The sequence below is a fragment of the Rhododendron vialii genome, chromosome 10a (assembly GCF_030253575.1).
Source record: "Rhododendron vialii isolate Sample 1 chromosome 10a, ASM3025357v1".
In the NCBI taxonomy this organism is placed as follows: Eukaryota; Viridiplantae; Streptophyta; class Magnoliopsida; order Ericales; family Ericaceae; genus Rhododendron; species Rhododendron vialii.
In genome coordinates this window covers 28939601-28955978 of record NC_080566.1, presented here as the reverse complement: position 1 = coordinate 28955978, position 16378 = coordinate 28939601, and the positions used below count along the sequence as shown (strand labels likewise).

Here is a 16378-nt window from a genome sequence, read left to right as displayed (position 1 = left end):
AAACATCGACAAAAATACCCAAAAGAACAGAAGAACTTGCATTATTAGGGATACAAATTACAAGACAGTTCACAACTCCAGACACAAGGAGAATCGATGCCACTCAAGATTTACAAACAGATACAGCTGCACATTATTTATCACTCAAGTAAATCTAACTCTATTTCGATTCGCGAAGGCGCATTACTTGCTCCTCTCACACTGCAACTCCATGTGCCCTCCCTTCTAGCTCATCAGTCGATGGTTTACCACATAGAGATCCAGCCCTGACTCGCCTTGTCCGTAATTTCCTTTTCCTTGCCAATTTTTTCTCCAAAACCTTCACTCTATCGGAGAGGTTAGATATGGCTGTTATCTGCTCTCTCCCTGTTTCAATTAGCTTCTCCATCATCTCTCTCAACTTCTCATTTTCTTCAAGTAATTTGTGATTTTCTGACTCCATTCCACTTACCACAGAGACCTGACTTAAGGCTGTTGGTGACATAGGGATGTGTTCTCCTCCGGCTACATGTCCATCAGCACCACCTGGAGCAAAATGCGCTTCAATTACTCTATCATCCCCATGGATTGACTCTAGCCCCTCAGGCTCATGTCCAACCTCCACCATCCCTTGATTTTCTTCTCCGGTAGTTATTTCCTTATTACATTCGTCAATTACCTCAATAGGCACTTCTTTTTCTTCCCAAGAATTGCCAGCATCCTTCCGTTCTCCGCCTTGAATTTCATTTTGTGAAGGCAAGAGCTCCGGAAGTGCTTCCTTTGGTCTAGAACCTTCTGCATCATGCATTTCCTTATGTGGAAGTAAAACCTCTGGCTCCTGCTGTTCAGATGTATTCAACATGTCATCAACATTACTTCCTTCTCCTTGTGTTTGCACAGGCCGCTCCTCCTCTACTTCAATCCAGGTATTGTCAAGTGGTCCACCCTCCTTTACTCTGATGACCTCATCCTCTCCCTTATTCATTTCCACGTGATCAACGACATGACTAATATCTTCTCCTCGTTTTTGCCCCAGAAGTTTTGCTTGTGTAACTGCCACATCCTCATAGAATTCCAAAGCTTCCTCTCTTCCCCCATCCTCCACATCTGCAACTACTTTCTCTTCCTTGAGTAGATTTGCATCCCCAATTTCAGCATCCAGAGGAGCTTCAACTTCACCTCCTTGTATGATCCCAGATTTCCCTGTTGTATTCTCCTCATTCTCCCGAAACTCTTCAATGGGAAATGCCTGATCGGACATTTCCAGTAATTCTGCTGATTGGTCACCAAGACAAGAGGGTAGTTTCACCTCTTCTGTAGAGTCAACTTCCCCTTCAAATGGAAGTGGTTTGGCAAGAGGCTTGAGCTCTAGATCCCTGGCTTGAGTTTCCAATATCCTCACTTGACCATGATCAAGCACTTCAGTGTTCATCCCATCTTCTAGTTTATTGACTGCCTCTTCTTCTACCTCTGCATTTGAGATATTGCCTTGAGGCTCATTGCATACTTCTTTCTCATACGACTTTAGATCTGAAGTTTCCACAAACTGGGAGTCGGGTGTTAATTTTTTGACATGAGAAACCTGACCTCGACAAGGCTCCAGAGATCCAGGATTATTACCCTGGTTACTCTCACCAATGATGTTTCCAAGTCCAACCTCTGCCACTTTTTGTTCTCCTTGAACAGTAATACCCTGATGAGCGTTCATGCAAAGATCTTCTGTGGTTTCAGAAGTTGGCACTTGAGATGTTTTTGAAATTAGAGAATCAAGCTTCTCCTGCAACCTAACAAGCTCCTTCGCCACGGATTTCCTAAAGTCCCTGACTGATGGGTGTATGCCCTAATAATCAAAGATGCAAGTTAATATTTCATTATCCATTTTTAGGCAACAAACTATTCGAATTGTTTAACTACAAGCAAAAACAAGAGAACTACAAAAAGAAGAATTTATTTACACTACTCCCTCCGTTCCTATTTGATGGTCCATTTTTCCTTTTTTGGATGTTCCAAAATGAATATCCAATTTAGAAAGTCAACATAAAAATAGATCATGTTTTCACTTTCTGCCCTCCTTCTTCAAAATTCAATTAAGGTTCCATTAATGCTTCTTGACACTTTTTGAATTGGAGTGGAATATGATTCCTTTGTCAGGAAACTCCGCCCACTTTTACCGCCAATTGGTTACCTCTAACTTGGTGCCAACTGCCAATGAGTTTACCACCTAAATTTTTGAAAGTTGAGTTTTCCAACAAAAAATTGTTTTATAGATTTTGAGGGGCAAAGTAGGAAAGTTCAAGTTATGTCTCCCTAATTATGAAGCCTACTAAAAAAGTTAGATTCCCAAAGTGGGACTAACAAATAAGAACGGAGGGAGTATTACTTAATGCGACATAAAGCATGGAAAATCAGTGAAAACTAACACAGATTGTAAGCATACCTGAATGGTATCAAGTTCAAGCAGAAGGCTCATTATGGTTTCTCCAATAACCACCTTTTGCTTTTTGTCACTGCTGATATTAGAGGAAGACTTAAGAGCTTCAACGCACCTTCTAATCTCAGCCACCTGCTCCCTCACTTTAACTAGTTTCTTCATTTTCTTCAACAATTCCCATCTCCTCACCTCAAATCCACGATACACAGATTGAATAATCACGGCTGCTTCCACCTCTGACAACTTCATCCTTTCTACTTTCTTTACTTCCTCAGGTTTGTCCTCTTTAGCCCTAGTTTCTCTTTTGTCCTCCCGGGTCAGCAATTGACTATCACATGATTCTTCTTTAACCATTTCAGCTTTTGGTTTGTTTACACCCCCAGATTTCCTCTCCTCTTTGCTCGGGCTTGTTAAAACCTCCTTTTGAGAATCAACCGGAAGAGTAACAACTTGAGGCTGACTCCAAAATTTGCCATCTTCACCACTGTCTTGCCTGGCTCTACCATCCCCTACCTCAACCTCTTTTCTCTTTTTATGACCGATAGGACTAGGAGACCTCGAACTGCCGCTACTACCATTTTTCCTCTTTGGTAAGGGGTCGACTCTCAAACAAACAGGAGGTAGCTTGGACACCTTTGGTGGAGAGGAAGACTGTCCTATAGTACCATTTTCAGAAGGCTTCTTTTCTTTGCTTTCTTCTTTCTCATTCACAACAGCACATTGGGCTTTCGCATCATCTCCGCCTGTTTTTGTCTTCTCCACATGCTCTTCCAGTTGCTTCACGGGAATTATTTTCTTAGTGGTATGTTTTTTTTCCATTGACTTTGAACCACCCTCACCTCCTTCGCTTGCTCTAGGTTGGCTCGTGTTGTGATCACAGCCAGGGAAATGAGCAGAAGCAGGCCTTAAATTAGGAGGAGATTTTTCATCAGATACCCGACTGGTATTTGCCTCTTGATGGTCTCCTTTTTCTTCTTCTTGAGGTTTGTAGGGCATCCAAAAGATAGGAAGTGGGAATTGATTTTTGTCCTCGTTCGGCTGTTTTTGAGTTTTCTTTCCATATCCACCATGATTCAGAGACCCAAAGTTGTTGACATCAAAGGGAAACCACCCATTGCGGACACTAGGCTCCTTTTCAGGAGGCTTCAAATTTTCATCTGCCTTCGTGTCACAAGGATAGTCATCCCTGCCCTTCAACCTCGGCGGAGTGAGATTTTTTCCCTCTCCGTTCAAGTACCCAGGTGGAATCCACACAACTGGATATCCTTGATTCTTAAAATCAACAGGAACCAAAGAACTACTGGTTGTCGTTCCACCACTAGTTCCCTTTTCAAGCTGTGGTTCATGTTCTTCAATCTTCATGTCTCTATCTTCCTTCCTACAACAAAGGTGATTAGGGAAACCGCAACAGTGATTATCCCCAGCCACATTCTTGTCAAACTCAGACCTTGGCTGACCCATTGAGTAGTTTGGCGGATGAACATAGTGAACAGGATAAGCTTCTGGGAACGAAGGATAACCTCCATGATAGGGAAACTGTTGAGGCGGTAGATAATAAGGATATGGAGGTTTAAAACCACAGTAACCAAGAAAATTGTGGTGGTTGCAGCAGCTGTGACATCCCACTGGAACTGAGTGGCCATAGTTACCATCATAAGGCCAGGTTTCATATGGTGAGGGAGATCTGGATGCATCCACCTTCATTGGAGGAGGAATAGCTTCAAAGATTGGATAATAATGTTGTGGGTAGGGCATTTGATTTTGCTGGTGGGGAAATGAATCCATGCACCGGTGAATAGGATGCATATTTTCCAACTTTCGCTGAAGCAAAGGCCAATCACTACTTTTAACTGCAAATCGACAAATACCCTTTAGCAAGGTAGAAAAAAATCCATTCTTGAGAGGAATAATAAACGCATTTAGGAGGCTCAAAAGAGCAAAAGTTAAATTTTGAGATAATCAGATAATCACTAACAACCACTAATAGAAACATTCGAAAACTCAGATCAAGCCAAAACAAGACAACATTTCCTTCTAGGTTAGACAACATCTGACTGACTGTGTCAATTGGTTTAGAAAGTGGCCGCTGTAGCAACGGAAGGAAATTGTACAAAATCCCATCCTACAACCCCCAATTCCCCCACCCTTAGAAGGCTAAGAGGGAGATGCTTCAGAGAATGGATAGTGGAGATCACACCCAATTATATGAATCCTAATATCTTCATACGGTCAGAAGTTCAGCTCAACCATAAAGCATCCTCATCAAGCTTTCACATAAACAGTAATTCATACCAAAAGATTCCCTTAGTCTTCATTAGGAAGACCGGAAATGAGTTCTATTGGATCATTTCTTTACCGAAGTCGTCACTATAAGTGAACCAAACCCAAAACTTACAAACCAATTTACTTCATATGCATTTCAGCTGGAATAGCAACATGTACACACCAACAAACTACCTATGTATTGTACAAAATAACTCCTTCAGAGCCTATCAAGCAAGACCTACAAATACTGTATGTTTTATTTGTTGTATTGTTAGAGATATTAGTTATGTATTCCTAGCAATTAGTTTTGATATACACAAAGATGAGCAACTTAAATTTTATCAGATCCACATAATTAAAGCAGCTGGAAAATCCAAAAATCAGATAAACTGTAATAGAAAACACAATACTGCAAAGGCAGGGGAGGGGAGGGGAGTATCAAACCAGATTAGTTCAAACTGTGGGATTGAAAAACTGATCTTCCAGCACTCTTTTCACATTCAAGCAATAAAATAATTATTGAAGTTTCAAACAATGACAATCACATTGGAACTTGGGTTGTTAAAGAGAAGAAAATACAAAGATAAAAATGCAAGAAAGAACTTGTCAAGGTTCCACTGAAATTTCTTCCCTTTTCAGAAATAGACTACATGATTCTGCTAGCCAAACAAGGTTAGTTAATGTAAGTGAATATTTTTCTACTATACTAGCTTAGTTTCAAGGCAATGGTTCAAAGTCAGACCACTAGTCGCATGCCGCGTGCTTTCTACTACACAAGCATAGTTTCAAGGCAAGGGTTTAAAGTTAGACCACCAGTGGCATGCCCCGTGCGTTTGCAAACAAAAATTTCGGAAAATCAAAATGACAATTTGATCAAACTGAAAATGACTACCCCTACAGGTTCCCCTATTGGCATCACACTATTCAAATCTTGGCTCGCAATCAAACTGGAGTATGAGACACACACCCACACCCCCCCCCCCCCCCCCCCCCCCCCAAAAAAAAAAAAAAAAAAAAACACTCTCCAATTCTTTACTCAAATTGAACTCTAAAATAAGAGTTTTACTTATTCTTTCTCTCAAATCAAGGGAGAATTTTTGCGTTTCTAAAAAATTCAAGCCCTCTCTCCAACTTTCAAATATACCCTTCATAAAATTCTCTTTGCTAAATATCAAAAAAATAAAAGAAAAAAGATGATATCTTTTACTCACAATCAGGCTTAAATTTTAGTAATTGAATTAAAGTTTGCATAGAGGGATAGAGATAACCAAGCCAATATTATAGGAAAAAATCGATAAGTAATCATAGACAATCAATTGTCCATTACTAGAACATAAAGGGAACGTCAGTTTTATGGCTGGCTCACAGTTTTTGTTCTCAAACTACCCTTTTAAGTGCCTAACAACCTGTCAAGACAAAGGAAAAAGATATCTGTTATTCCTTTTTTTTTTCCTTCTCTCCTCTTTTCTACTTTCAAATCCCAGATTCCATTGCAGATTAATGTGACTACAAGATTTTCGTTGTATCATTTCTTGCGTAACATGATTCATTTCTTGCGTAACACAATTTGCACAACATAACCACCCGTTAATGCAGAAGTGTAACGTAAAATGTACTCCCTCCATCCCAACATGTTTATCCGTAACGTCGTGCATTTCTTTCAAGACAAAATTCAAACTTTTTTTATTGGAGTAAATGTAAAGTTCTCATCAATATCTTGATTGATAAAATATTGAATTTTTCTGCCGACAAATATTATGGGGTAGTTTCACAAATGCTGCACCCAAAATGATAAGAATATGAGAGAGAGAGAGAGAGAGAGAGAGAGAGAGAGAGAGAGAATCACTTACAAGGACGCAGAAGATTATTGACAGAAACAGAAAATTCCTTCCAATCCGTTCCACCCAAATCCGAATGACTCAGTTAATCGGCACAAACTCGGTCCACAAACCCAGTAAAACTCTAAAGAAACTCACAGATTTCTCTCCCCTCTTGTTTTCAACTCTCCGCTTTTGTTTTCAATCGATTTGATTCAAAAAAAAATTTTTGAACTGTGATTTGATTCAAATTTGGTGACCGTTTATACGGGGGGCGATAGAGGGATACAGAGGGAGGCAACGATAAATTCTACTGCTTTCGAGACCATTCGCGTACCCGCCAACCGTCTAGATACTTCGCGACAGGTCAGTCCATTAACATTTGGACACGTGTTCGCACTTGATTTAGCTGACCCAGGGAAATACAAGTATGAACGAAGCGAGGAAAGGAGTTCGCTTATCTGAATCCGGCTTCTGGTGGTTAAAATTGACCTTTTTTTTTGTATTTTTATTCTTCTTTTTTTTTTTTGTATTTGTTAATTTTGTATTAAATTTTTGTAACTTATTGATTTGTCTTGACGAAAGAAATCGAAAAAATAAAAAATTACAAACGAAACTCATAGTAATTTTTAAAATAAAGACAAAAATATGTTAAGAAAAATCAATAATTTGTCTTTTTTTTAAAAAAAATTGAGTTTTGATTATAATTTTTTACTTTTTTTATTTCTCTCGTTGAGACGAATTAATAAGTCACAAAAATTTAAGAGTAAGTTTACCGGTGCATAGGTATATTACAAAGTAAGCAGTTCACAATTCTACTTTAGCTATCAATTTTTTCTTTCACAATTAAACCAACACTATCTATTTTATCTAATAACAATTAAATATACATTTTTCACTCTTTTTCTTTTATCTTTATTGTTTATTTATTGTGAAGGAGAGAGAGAGAGAGAGAGAGAGAGAGAGAGAGAGAGAGAACAATAAAATAATGAGTAGATTGTGAATAGTTCTTAGACAAAAGAAGCTAACGGTAGTGTTCGGCTCCAAAATGCGGCTCAAAGGACTGAGCGGGCGTGCCAAGACTTGTCGCGTCTAACGTAAAGGGCTGAGCGTCCCTTTTCTGACTTCTAGATCTGAGCGGGCGATAGTGCTGCAACCTAAGGGCTGGATTGCAGTGAAGGTCCGTGGTTTTGCCTCTTCGTGCGAGAACTTAATAATTTCCTAACCGTGTAGGAAAGAAAGTAATAACGTAGAAGTACTTTATTATATCGTAATATAAAGTAGGGGGTGAAGAGAGATATGAATAACTTTATTATGTTCCGTAATAATAAAGTTGGGATACAAGGGAGATAGAAACCCGAATTACTTGGTGAAGTAATTGAGTGAGGGTGAGAAAATAGAGATAGTTACTTCGCTGGGAAGGCTTTGGTTTTAAGCGTTGAGCTTGATTAGTGTGGAAACCCCTTTGTCTTCTTGCAAACTAGTATTTATAGGCAATGTGCTCCACGGTTTCTTGCATGCAGATGGAGTTCCCGCCTTCTCCTGGTAATGCCAAGTGTCCCATGTAACTTCTTTATCCACGCACATCGTGGGCTAATGGGTGGTTAAAAGAATTACCCACATGTTTTCCCTTAATCGTGAGCAACTTGGAGGAAGTAATAGAAAACAGTGGGCATTCCCTCCACTTCCTATTTCTGTGGCACTTGGTAGATCATGGGCAGTTTCCATTTTCTATTTCCGTGGGCATCAGAGGAAAATAGGCCTATTTCTTCTCCTTCTTTTGTGGGTGGGAAAGAATCAAGCTTTCAACAGGTAACAGTTTTCTTTTTTTCTTCACACTTTTCATAAGCCACTTAAGTAATGGCCATTTAATTAAATTAAATAGCCTATTAACATATTTAGCCCATATTAACAATTGGGCCAGCCGAACTCTTTTACAAATTGGCTAAAAACCTCCAAACCCGAGCCCAAACCAAACTAAAATTAATTGGGCCCAGGCAACATTTGTTTGGCCCATTGATTTTAACCCAATTCATCTCTATTCTTTGGCCCAATTTAATTAAAAGATAATTAAATGGCCTTCCAATGCTTGCTCAGGATTGGGAGCCAAAAACGGGTGTAAACAGGTAGACAAAAGAATTTTACCTTATTGTTTACCTATGCAGCTGAACATTTCTCACTTTGGTGAGCTAAAATAGCTATAACGGTAGTTTACCTATGCTAGTAAACATGCTCTAAGGGAATCGATTTCTACTCATTTTTTTGATATCCACACTCTTTTTTTTGTCTTTTTAAAAAAAAATACATACACTTTCAACACTAAAATTAAAAAAAGGGAGTGTAGTTATAAAAAGGGAAGTGTAGAAATCATTTCCCAAATTTAATGCAAAACTAACGGATACGAAAAATGTTGAATAAAGATAAAAATTAATCACTTCACTTTTTAAGCCAAAACAAGCCGGAGTAAGGTTGTACTATTCTTGTAAAAAAAATTGTCTAAAACCTTTTTTGGTAATTTTATTTCTCTTAACTTTTTTTGCTGTATTTTTAGGGTTAATTGTTAATATTTTTTTCTTTCTGTCATAATTTTTTACTTTTAAAACTCCTCTCATGAATTATTAATCCAAAAACTATAACACAAATCTAATAAAAATTTAAAAAGAAGAAAAGAAAAAACAAAACGAAGAAGGGAAAAAAAGTTTCCAAAGAATGCAACCTAACTACCTAAGCCCAGCAATCCAGATCGTTCACTAATTTGTGAGGGTGGTTTCGACTTATGTCTAATATATGATGTTCTGACGCTTCCTCAAACATGAGCGTTTGTAGTCCAACGGTTAGGATAATTGCCTTCCAAGCAATAGACCCGGGTTCGACTCCCGGCAGACGCATGAGTTTTTGCCCCATTTTCTCTGGTTTTGGCTTTAGAGCTTTGGAATCACTAAAAATGTCTACCCCTCTCTCTCTCTCTCTCTGAGATTGATAAAAAGAAGGAAGTAGCTGAAGCATTTTACTTTGGCAGTCTCTAGACAAGTGAGTTAATATTAAATAGAGTATAATCAATATTCAGTTTTTTGTCTTCTGCAAATCATTGGGGCTTGTTCGGTTTGGATTTTGAGGGAGATTTTAAAGTGTAATGAGTGGAGAAAGATAAATAGAGAAAATTTATTGGAAACCGTGCGCATAGATTTTGAGTATCCCAAATGAACAAGCCCCTAAAAATTGGGTACAACAAAATAATTACTCTACTTGTGGGGCATTGGAATCCAGTTTGTTCTACAACTGAAACAGTGGATTCGATTACAACCAATCAAACATATAACCAGCATTTGCAATACACTTCCTTACCCCGTTCGCTTTGGGATGTCCCAGGACTGTGGACAGGAATCATGATTCCCTCTAGTTAGTGCAACTATAACGCGAGTAGGGTTTAGCAAGTACTTGGACATGAAGTGTAGTTCAAAACATATAAGACATTCATAAATCTGTAGTATCTCATGAACATACAACGGGGAAAAATGGCGAATTAAAATGAATGCTAAAGCTGTTCTGAAATACAAAATGAACATAAAAACTAGTTTCTACATGGACTGGTTTAACATCAGAAAACTATGCTGGAAAAATAATTTCTCTTGCTTAATTAAATGCACATCAGAATCTAAAGAGGCAAATTGCAAGCAGGTTAGGAATGGGTGATTCCATGTGCTTCATACAGGTGGAAATGATCGGAAATGAAGAGTTTGATCAGCTGCCACTGGATGGTAACTCCAAAAAACCAATGGGCATAAAATGAGGTCAACAGAATTGGAAGGGCAATGGTGTTTGAGGGCCTCTTCATCTTATCCATTTGATGAAGTGTTCTTTCTGACTCACTATCATCTGCCAAGGGGGGACTCCTTTGCATGTTCGTCCACTAACCAGAGGCCGAAATCATGGAAGCGCTTGATTTTCTTATCAAAACCTGTTATATAGTTATTATGAATGATAGCATGCATTCCCTTAGTTTCCTGAACCCATGTCTGATTCTTGAAGTATAACCCTCCCGTAGGGAATGCTGCCTGTGGGAGCAGATACAGATCAACCTGCAACAAAGAAGACATTTATGAGAAGCTACTCGTTAGGATCATGCTCAAAGGGTGAAAAAAAGAATCCAATTATACCCATAATATATATAATAGGTGCATCAGTGTAGCTCAACCGTTCAACAACATACAAATCCCATAAATGACTATTCTACTCTGCACCTTCAACACAATTGTTTGAGTGCTTAAACAATATATGGTGCATTCTCAAGAATAAGGTACGAACTGCCAATGATATACTTATCCTAACAATCCACGGGTGGAAGAACTAATGATTAAAAAAGGAGACAAGGATGAACATAGCAGGAAAAAGAAGAGTCAGAAGAGTGAGTGTTGCATCTTCCTTAGACCACGTTTTTTTCTTTCCTTATGAAACGAGTAAAAACAACTATCAGTTTTTAGTCTAGTACTTGGTAGATGACAGACAAGACCTCCACATTGAGGTTAAATGTGTTAATTCCATAATTGGTATCTTGGTGGCCGCTGAAGCAGATTTCTAATGGGTGTTCTAAATTGTGCTCTTAACTATGTCCTGTAAGGTAACTAAAAACCATAGAAAAAAGAAGATTACTTGGTTTACAGAACATAGAAGCAATATTATAACAAGGCCAATGCAAGTTGCAACACACCTGTCCTGCAGTTTTGTTTAATGCCCAGTTAAAAGCAGGCTGATCATTTGACTTCTTTGCTCGAGACCATGGCTGAGCTTGAAGTTCTTCGATCCACTTCTTCAGAACCAGTTTAGCTCCACTAGATGGGCGCAAGTAAATCATGCAACTGCAAATGTAAGTCCGGCCCTTTTTCCCTGGAGGTGGCAAATCATGAGAATGGTTCAAAGGTTTCACCTGGTTTTCACAAAGAGGAAGAAAAAGACCGGTGATCGTTAATAGCAGTCATGCATGCGTATTGGAGAAGAGAACTACTTCTTAGAATGAAGCCATAGCAGCAGTTACACGTACACAGGTAAAAGGACCAGAAACGAGAAGTGGGTATCCAAATAATTTTGTATGAAGACTAATGAGGGTTTATGCTGCAGAGTTTATGTGGGATGTTTAGGTTTTGATAGCATATTGCCCCAGCACAGTCCATCCCTGCTTAGGTATGATGTACTAACACATATAAAATACTAGAAGGTAAAGTGAGCAAACGTACTGCAGCCATGTCATCTGTGAAGTACACATCATGCTTCCCTTGCAGATACGAAAATGGATCTGCTAACCAGACCATATCAACATCATTGTACATAACATTATATCCAAGCTCCAATATTTGCAGTAGGTGGCGTGGTCTTCGGGAAGTAAAATTGAAGAATCCCTGTAAAATGAAAGTGACCAAGGTCATTATGAGAAGCCTCTATCAAGGTGGTCGACGAAGTTAGTTGAAGAATAACAAAATGTAGGAAAGAGCTAGAGTACTACTCCGAGGTTCTGTTTGATCAGAGAATAAATGCTCCCTTCAGTCTGGCCGAAAACTTTATGAGTTGTTCAGGTTTACAACCAACCACACCTCGTTATCTAATTAGTAAGGACTAGTGGCAAAGAGACCCCTATCACATTTTTGGCAAATGGTGAAAGCAAAATACCTTCTCTCTTCAAGACTTAAAATAATAGGCCTTTCAAATGCCATTTCCTGCATAGATTCTTCCTTAAATATGACATGGAGTCTTATCTTACTCAACTAAATAAAAGGGGAACTGCTAAAGCATCAACTCAAAGACAGTGCTCAAAATTCAACATTGCTACTGCAAAAGTCTACCCCAAGAACAGGAGGCATAATGTGAATGCAAAGTGGTCCATATGATGATAGGCTTTCCATGACAGAATCGAAACAGCCAATTACGCCACTCGTACCCACCCACCAACAGTGGTGGTTCTAGGAATTTCAGCTCAATGGGTTCACTTATAATTTCCACACAGGTTTGAATAATTTCATACCACTTCTACGGATGAAATTAATCATCATACAAATTTACTTCCAACTAAATTCAACTAACCCCAATTTTGAAAAACCCAAAACAAACATCAAAGAGTACACACATCGCAAGAAACAAACTTTAAACTAATCACATTTTCACTGAAATATGCAAGACACTACGGAACCCAAAAGTACCTGAGATCCAAACTTATGCGCAGTCTGCGCGTCCGGAGCCGGAGGAACAAGCACAGCATGGCCAGGCCACTTCCCATTAACCTCATAAAGCGTAGCATAGTCCTCAGCAATCACCAGAACCTGCTCGTGACGCCTCTGCCTCACAATGCTAATCAACCAATTATTCAGAAACGGCAAGTAGGGCTGGCTCACGGCACACACAATGACGGTGCCGTTCTTGGCCACGTTGGCCGCCGCCTCGGCCAGCGTGTAGTCCTTCCACCTGGATTGGGAGGATCGAGAGGCGGTGAAGAGAGATTGAGGCGTGCCGATCCAGGGGGCGAAGACGCCCAGGATCACGAGGAGGGATAAGAGGAGTAAGAGGGTGGTTTTGCTGAAAATGGAGGTGGATTTGGGGGGGTCAGTGGGAGAATCATTGGGGGATGTAGGGTTAGGGTTTGAGAGAATGTTGTGGAGGGATCGTTGATGGAGAAAGTACGACATTGCAGCTTACAGGTGTATATACGTGAACATCTGCTACATGGGTATGTTTCGTATTCGAAATTGAGCTCAAATAATGGCGGTTGCGAGCGATGAAGCGTGAGAAATCTGGGTTCTTTTGCAGATCTCGGTGGGATGGCGTGATTTTTGATTATGTCGGTGACGTTTAGGATATTACTACTGGTATGAGGCTATGAGCTGATCGAATCTTGACTACTGCTGGATTTAGATCGAGAGGAGAGAAATTTTTTTCTCGAGGGGCACTGGTCGGATCTGATGGAGTTGTTTTTATAATTTCTGAAGCTAAACGAGCGCCAGAATGTTCAGCCAAACTAGGCAGCGCGCCTGTTTGAGACTTTAGGCCCGTTCGGATGCGGGATATGGATTTGAGGTATTAGTTATGAATGAAATAAGAAAGTATTGGGTATTATGTAAGAGGGTGAGCCTATATTAATGTGACAGGAGATTAAATAATATTTAATTTGAATTATGGATAAAATAGGGATAAGATTGTTTTGTAGTTGAAATAAAAGAGAGATGTAGTATTATTCGGGGGTATTTTGGGGTATTGTGTAATAATACCCCAGAATCTCCCCATAAATAATTTTTCCGCCGGAGATATTCGGGAGTACAAGAGAATCCAGAGCTTAGCTAATACGTGGCAAAATGTGTTCCCAAACCATAACTTAACCATAGGCCCACAGTCCTAAGAGGGGGTATTACTTATACCCCTTCAGTAGCCCCCATCTAAACAAGTCCTTTGAGCCAACTACAAGTGTCAGACGGGTCAGGCTTGCACGTTACGGGCACAACATGTTTAAATATGACACAGAATGGGCATGGCACGATTCTGGACGGGCACGGCACGAAAGTGGGTCTGGCATGGTACGACATGGACGGGCACAAAAGGACATGGAACACCAAATACTAATTTTAATACCAAAAAAATATTAATTTATAAGATAACATTTTACATTTTTTGTGTTTATAAATATTTTATACTTTTCGTAGTTTTTTTTGGCCCTTTTCGACTACATGAGTACGACATGATTAAAAAAAGGGCACAGCATGATAAAGTAAACAGACAGGCACAGTACAATAAAGTAAACGGGCAGGCACAACACGACATGTTTGACACCCCTAAAACCAACTAATAACTCAACAGGCTAAAGTCCACAAAACACGAACTTTGAAGAAATACATCAGCTAAAAGTTCATTTAAAAATGGAATAAACGGCAACCCAAGAGTTTCTTTAAAAATTCTCGTACAATCAAGAATGGTGTTTTAAGAATATCGTCACTCGAACAAATGGAATATGTGGTACGATAAGAAACAACTGGTAATGAGCATAGTATATGCCAAATCCTAAAATCAGCAACCATGCATGTTGTTTCTTTTATTGCCGCAAACGAAAATTGCAACATCCATTGAAAATGCCCGAGCAAAAGAAAGTAACTTGACAAACCTGAAAGAAAGAAGGGGCATAAGAACTGATCATATGGGCAGAGAAAGAAAAAGGCAGCAATTTCTCTAATTAACCCTTAAGCAAACAAATACTGTATGGCATCGATATGCAAGTAAACTGAACCAAATATATCAAAATGTTTGGATAGACAGTAATCAACATTTCAACCCATTCTTTTTAGCATGTTAAATTGCCAAAATTAACCGAGTGTTTCGTGTGCACATATGGGTTTTCTTGTTTTGCTGATATAACCATTTTCGTTCCGGGAAGCATTTGGCATGTTGACCGTAGGTTGTGGGTTTCTGTGGGTGATTGCTTATGTATGAGTACGTATAAGCTAGAGATGTGCGATTGGTAGATGATTAGAGAGGGGAAAAGAGGAAATAATCTTGTGAGGTGAGGGAAGAAGCAAGAGGTACGAGAGAGACAAAGGCAGCGTGTCTCTTGTTTCCTTCCGCGGGGTCGACATCTGGCCTTTCCTAGATTGAGCGTGTGAGGTCACATTCTCTCTTGAGGAAGAATGTTCTCCTTCTTCAAATTCAGTGCTCACACTCTTTTTCTAGAAAAAGTCAGCTCTGTCTAATCAGTGGGAATGTCAGGGGTATTTCTAGGGCACTTGGGCCCAGGTCAGGCCTAGGACTACGCTCCTATGAAACCCCAACACGTGTCCCTACCTTTGGGTCTTGGAGAAACTCGTCCTCCCGCGGACTCTTTTCTGCGGGAGGACTCGATTCTCCGCGACGCGGCCTCCATCCAAAGCCACAAGAAACTCCCCTATTCCCATTGGAGCAAGGTCGCGACCTGCGGCGATCACGTTCCCATCGCAAGCTCCTTCCGGACCTTGCCTTGTGGCCCGAATGAAACTCTAGGGATTCTTTAATTAGGTATTTCCTCGTAATTGGTAAACTTCATCGATCCGCGGGACTTCACCTGTGGTCATCTGCTGTTGACGTTGTCTCGGGGTTCACTTTTCCTTTTTGCGGAGAAGGTTGACTTCTGCGGGAATTACACCTTCCGCGGGTCTTTCCTTACATTTTTATACACGTCCCCTTTTCCAATTGGACGGTCAAACCTCCCTCTTTAGGTCAAGGTTTGACCGATACCTCTTTTCCGCACGGACTATACTACCACGCATCCGCTGCTAATTGGAGGGTCAAATAGTCTCCCTTGATCAAAGATTGATAATTTTGACCGCACCTACACTGACCCATTCAAATTGGTTTCAAAAGATTTTAGTTTGTCTTCAACAAATACTTTCTGAGGGTACAAAATTACTTGAAGAATATTATATATATATATATACCAGCACATCCATCAATTGTTAACAGTAGTACTGCTCTTGCCCCCATCATCAAAGCTTCCCCCAAAAATGTGTTCCCATCACACAAAATCTTGCAGCATATGTTGGCTATAGGTATTAATTTCTTTTCCATTTTTGTAGTTCCCGGAAACAACCGCTTCACAGTTGATACTTATGCTGAAAACAGATCAAAACGAAACGAAGAGGCGGCAATGGCAAGAACAAGGACCGCATAGTTGATATTCTAAGGTTATAGTTTCAGCTGACAAATAACTGATGCAGTTAGTAGGTAACTTGGCATGTGAGCAACGACATTCGGTCGTAGGTTATATAGAGTTGGTTTATTTCCTCAACCTTATCCCGAATCGTAATCAACCTAGCTATGGCCTTGTTACGGCAATTGGATAGAGAGTAGTACGTACTACGTACTTATTTCCGCTGCATCCCACTTC

At 39.8% G+C, this 16378-nt stretch overlaps 2 protein-coding genes and 1 non-coding gene across 4 annotated transcripts; 1 reads left to right on the top strand and 2 right to left on the bottom strand.

The window, feature by feature from the left end:
- Positions 1 to 15: 15 nt before the first annotated feature.
- Positions 16 to 6819, bottom strand: LOC131303429 (uncharacterized). 2 transcript variants are annotated; one of them, XM_058330295.1, is made up of 3 exons: positions 6526 to 6819; positions 2417 to 4260; positions 16 to 1819 (listed from the first exon to the last, which is right to left on the bottom strand). In XM_058330295.1, exons 2-3 carry the CDS (start codon positions 4214 to 4216, stop codon positions 197 to 199), a joined length of 3423 nt encoding a protein of 1140 aa, XP_058186278.1. In that variant the 5' UTR covers positions 4217 to 4260; positions 6526 to 6819; the 3' UTR covers positions 16 to 196. The 2 variants fall into 2 exon arrangements, with proteins under 2 accessions (XP_058186278.1, XP_058186279.1); XM_058330296.1 differs by lacking the exon at positions 6526 to 6819 and adding an exon at positions 6042 to 6060.
- Positions 6820 to 9308: 2489 nt separating this feature from the next.
- Positions 9309 to 9380, top strand: TRNAG-UCC (transfer RNA glycine (anticodon UCC)). The gene has a single exon. It is a non-coding gene; the product is annotated as a tRNA-Gly (tRNA).
- A 564-nt stretch (positions 9381 to 9944) lies between these two features.
- LOC131303428 (UDP-D-xylose:L-fucose alpha-1,3-D-xylosyltransferase MGP4-like) lies at positions 9945 to 13510 on the bottom strand. Its single transcript, XM_058330293.1, has 4 exons — positions 12681 to 13510; positions 11724 to 11885; positions 11201 to 11416; positions 9945 to 10571 (listed from the first exon to the last, which is right to left on the bottom strand). Exons 1-4 carry the CDS (start codon positions 13161 to 13163, stop codon positions 10365 to 10367), a joined length of 1068 nt encoding a protein of 355 aa, XP_058186276.1. The 5' UTR covers positions 13164 to 13510; the 3' UTR covers positions 9945 to 10364.
- Positions 13511 to 16378: the final 2868 nt, after the last annotated feature.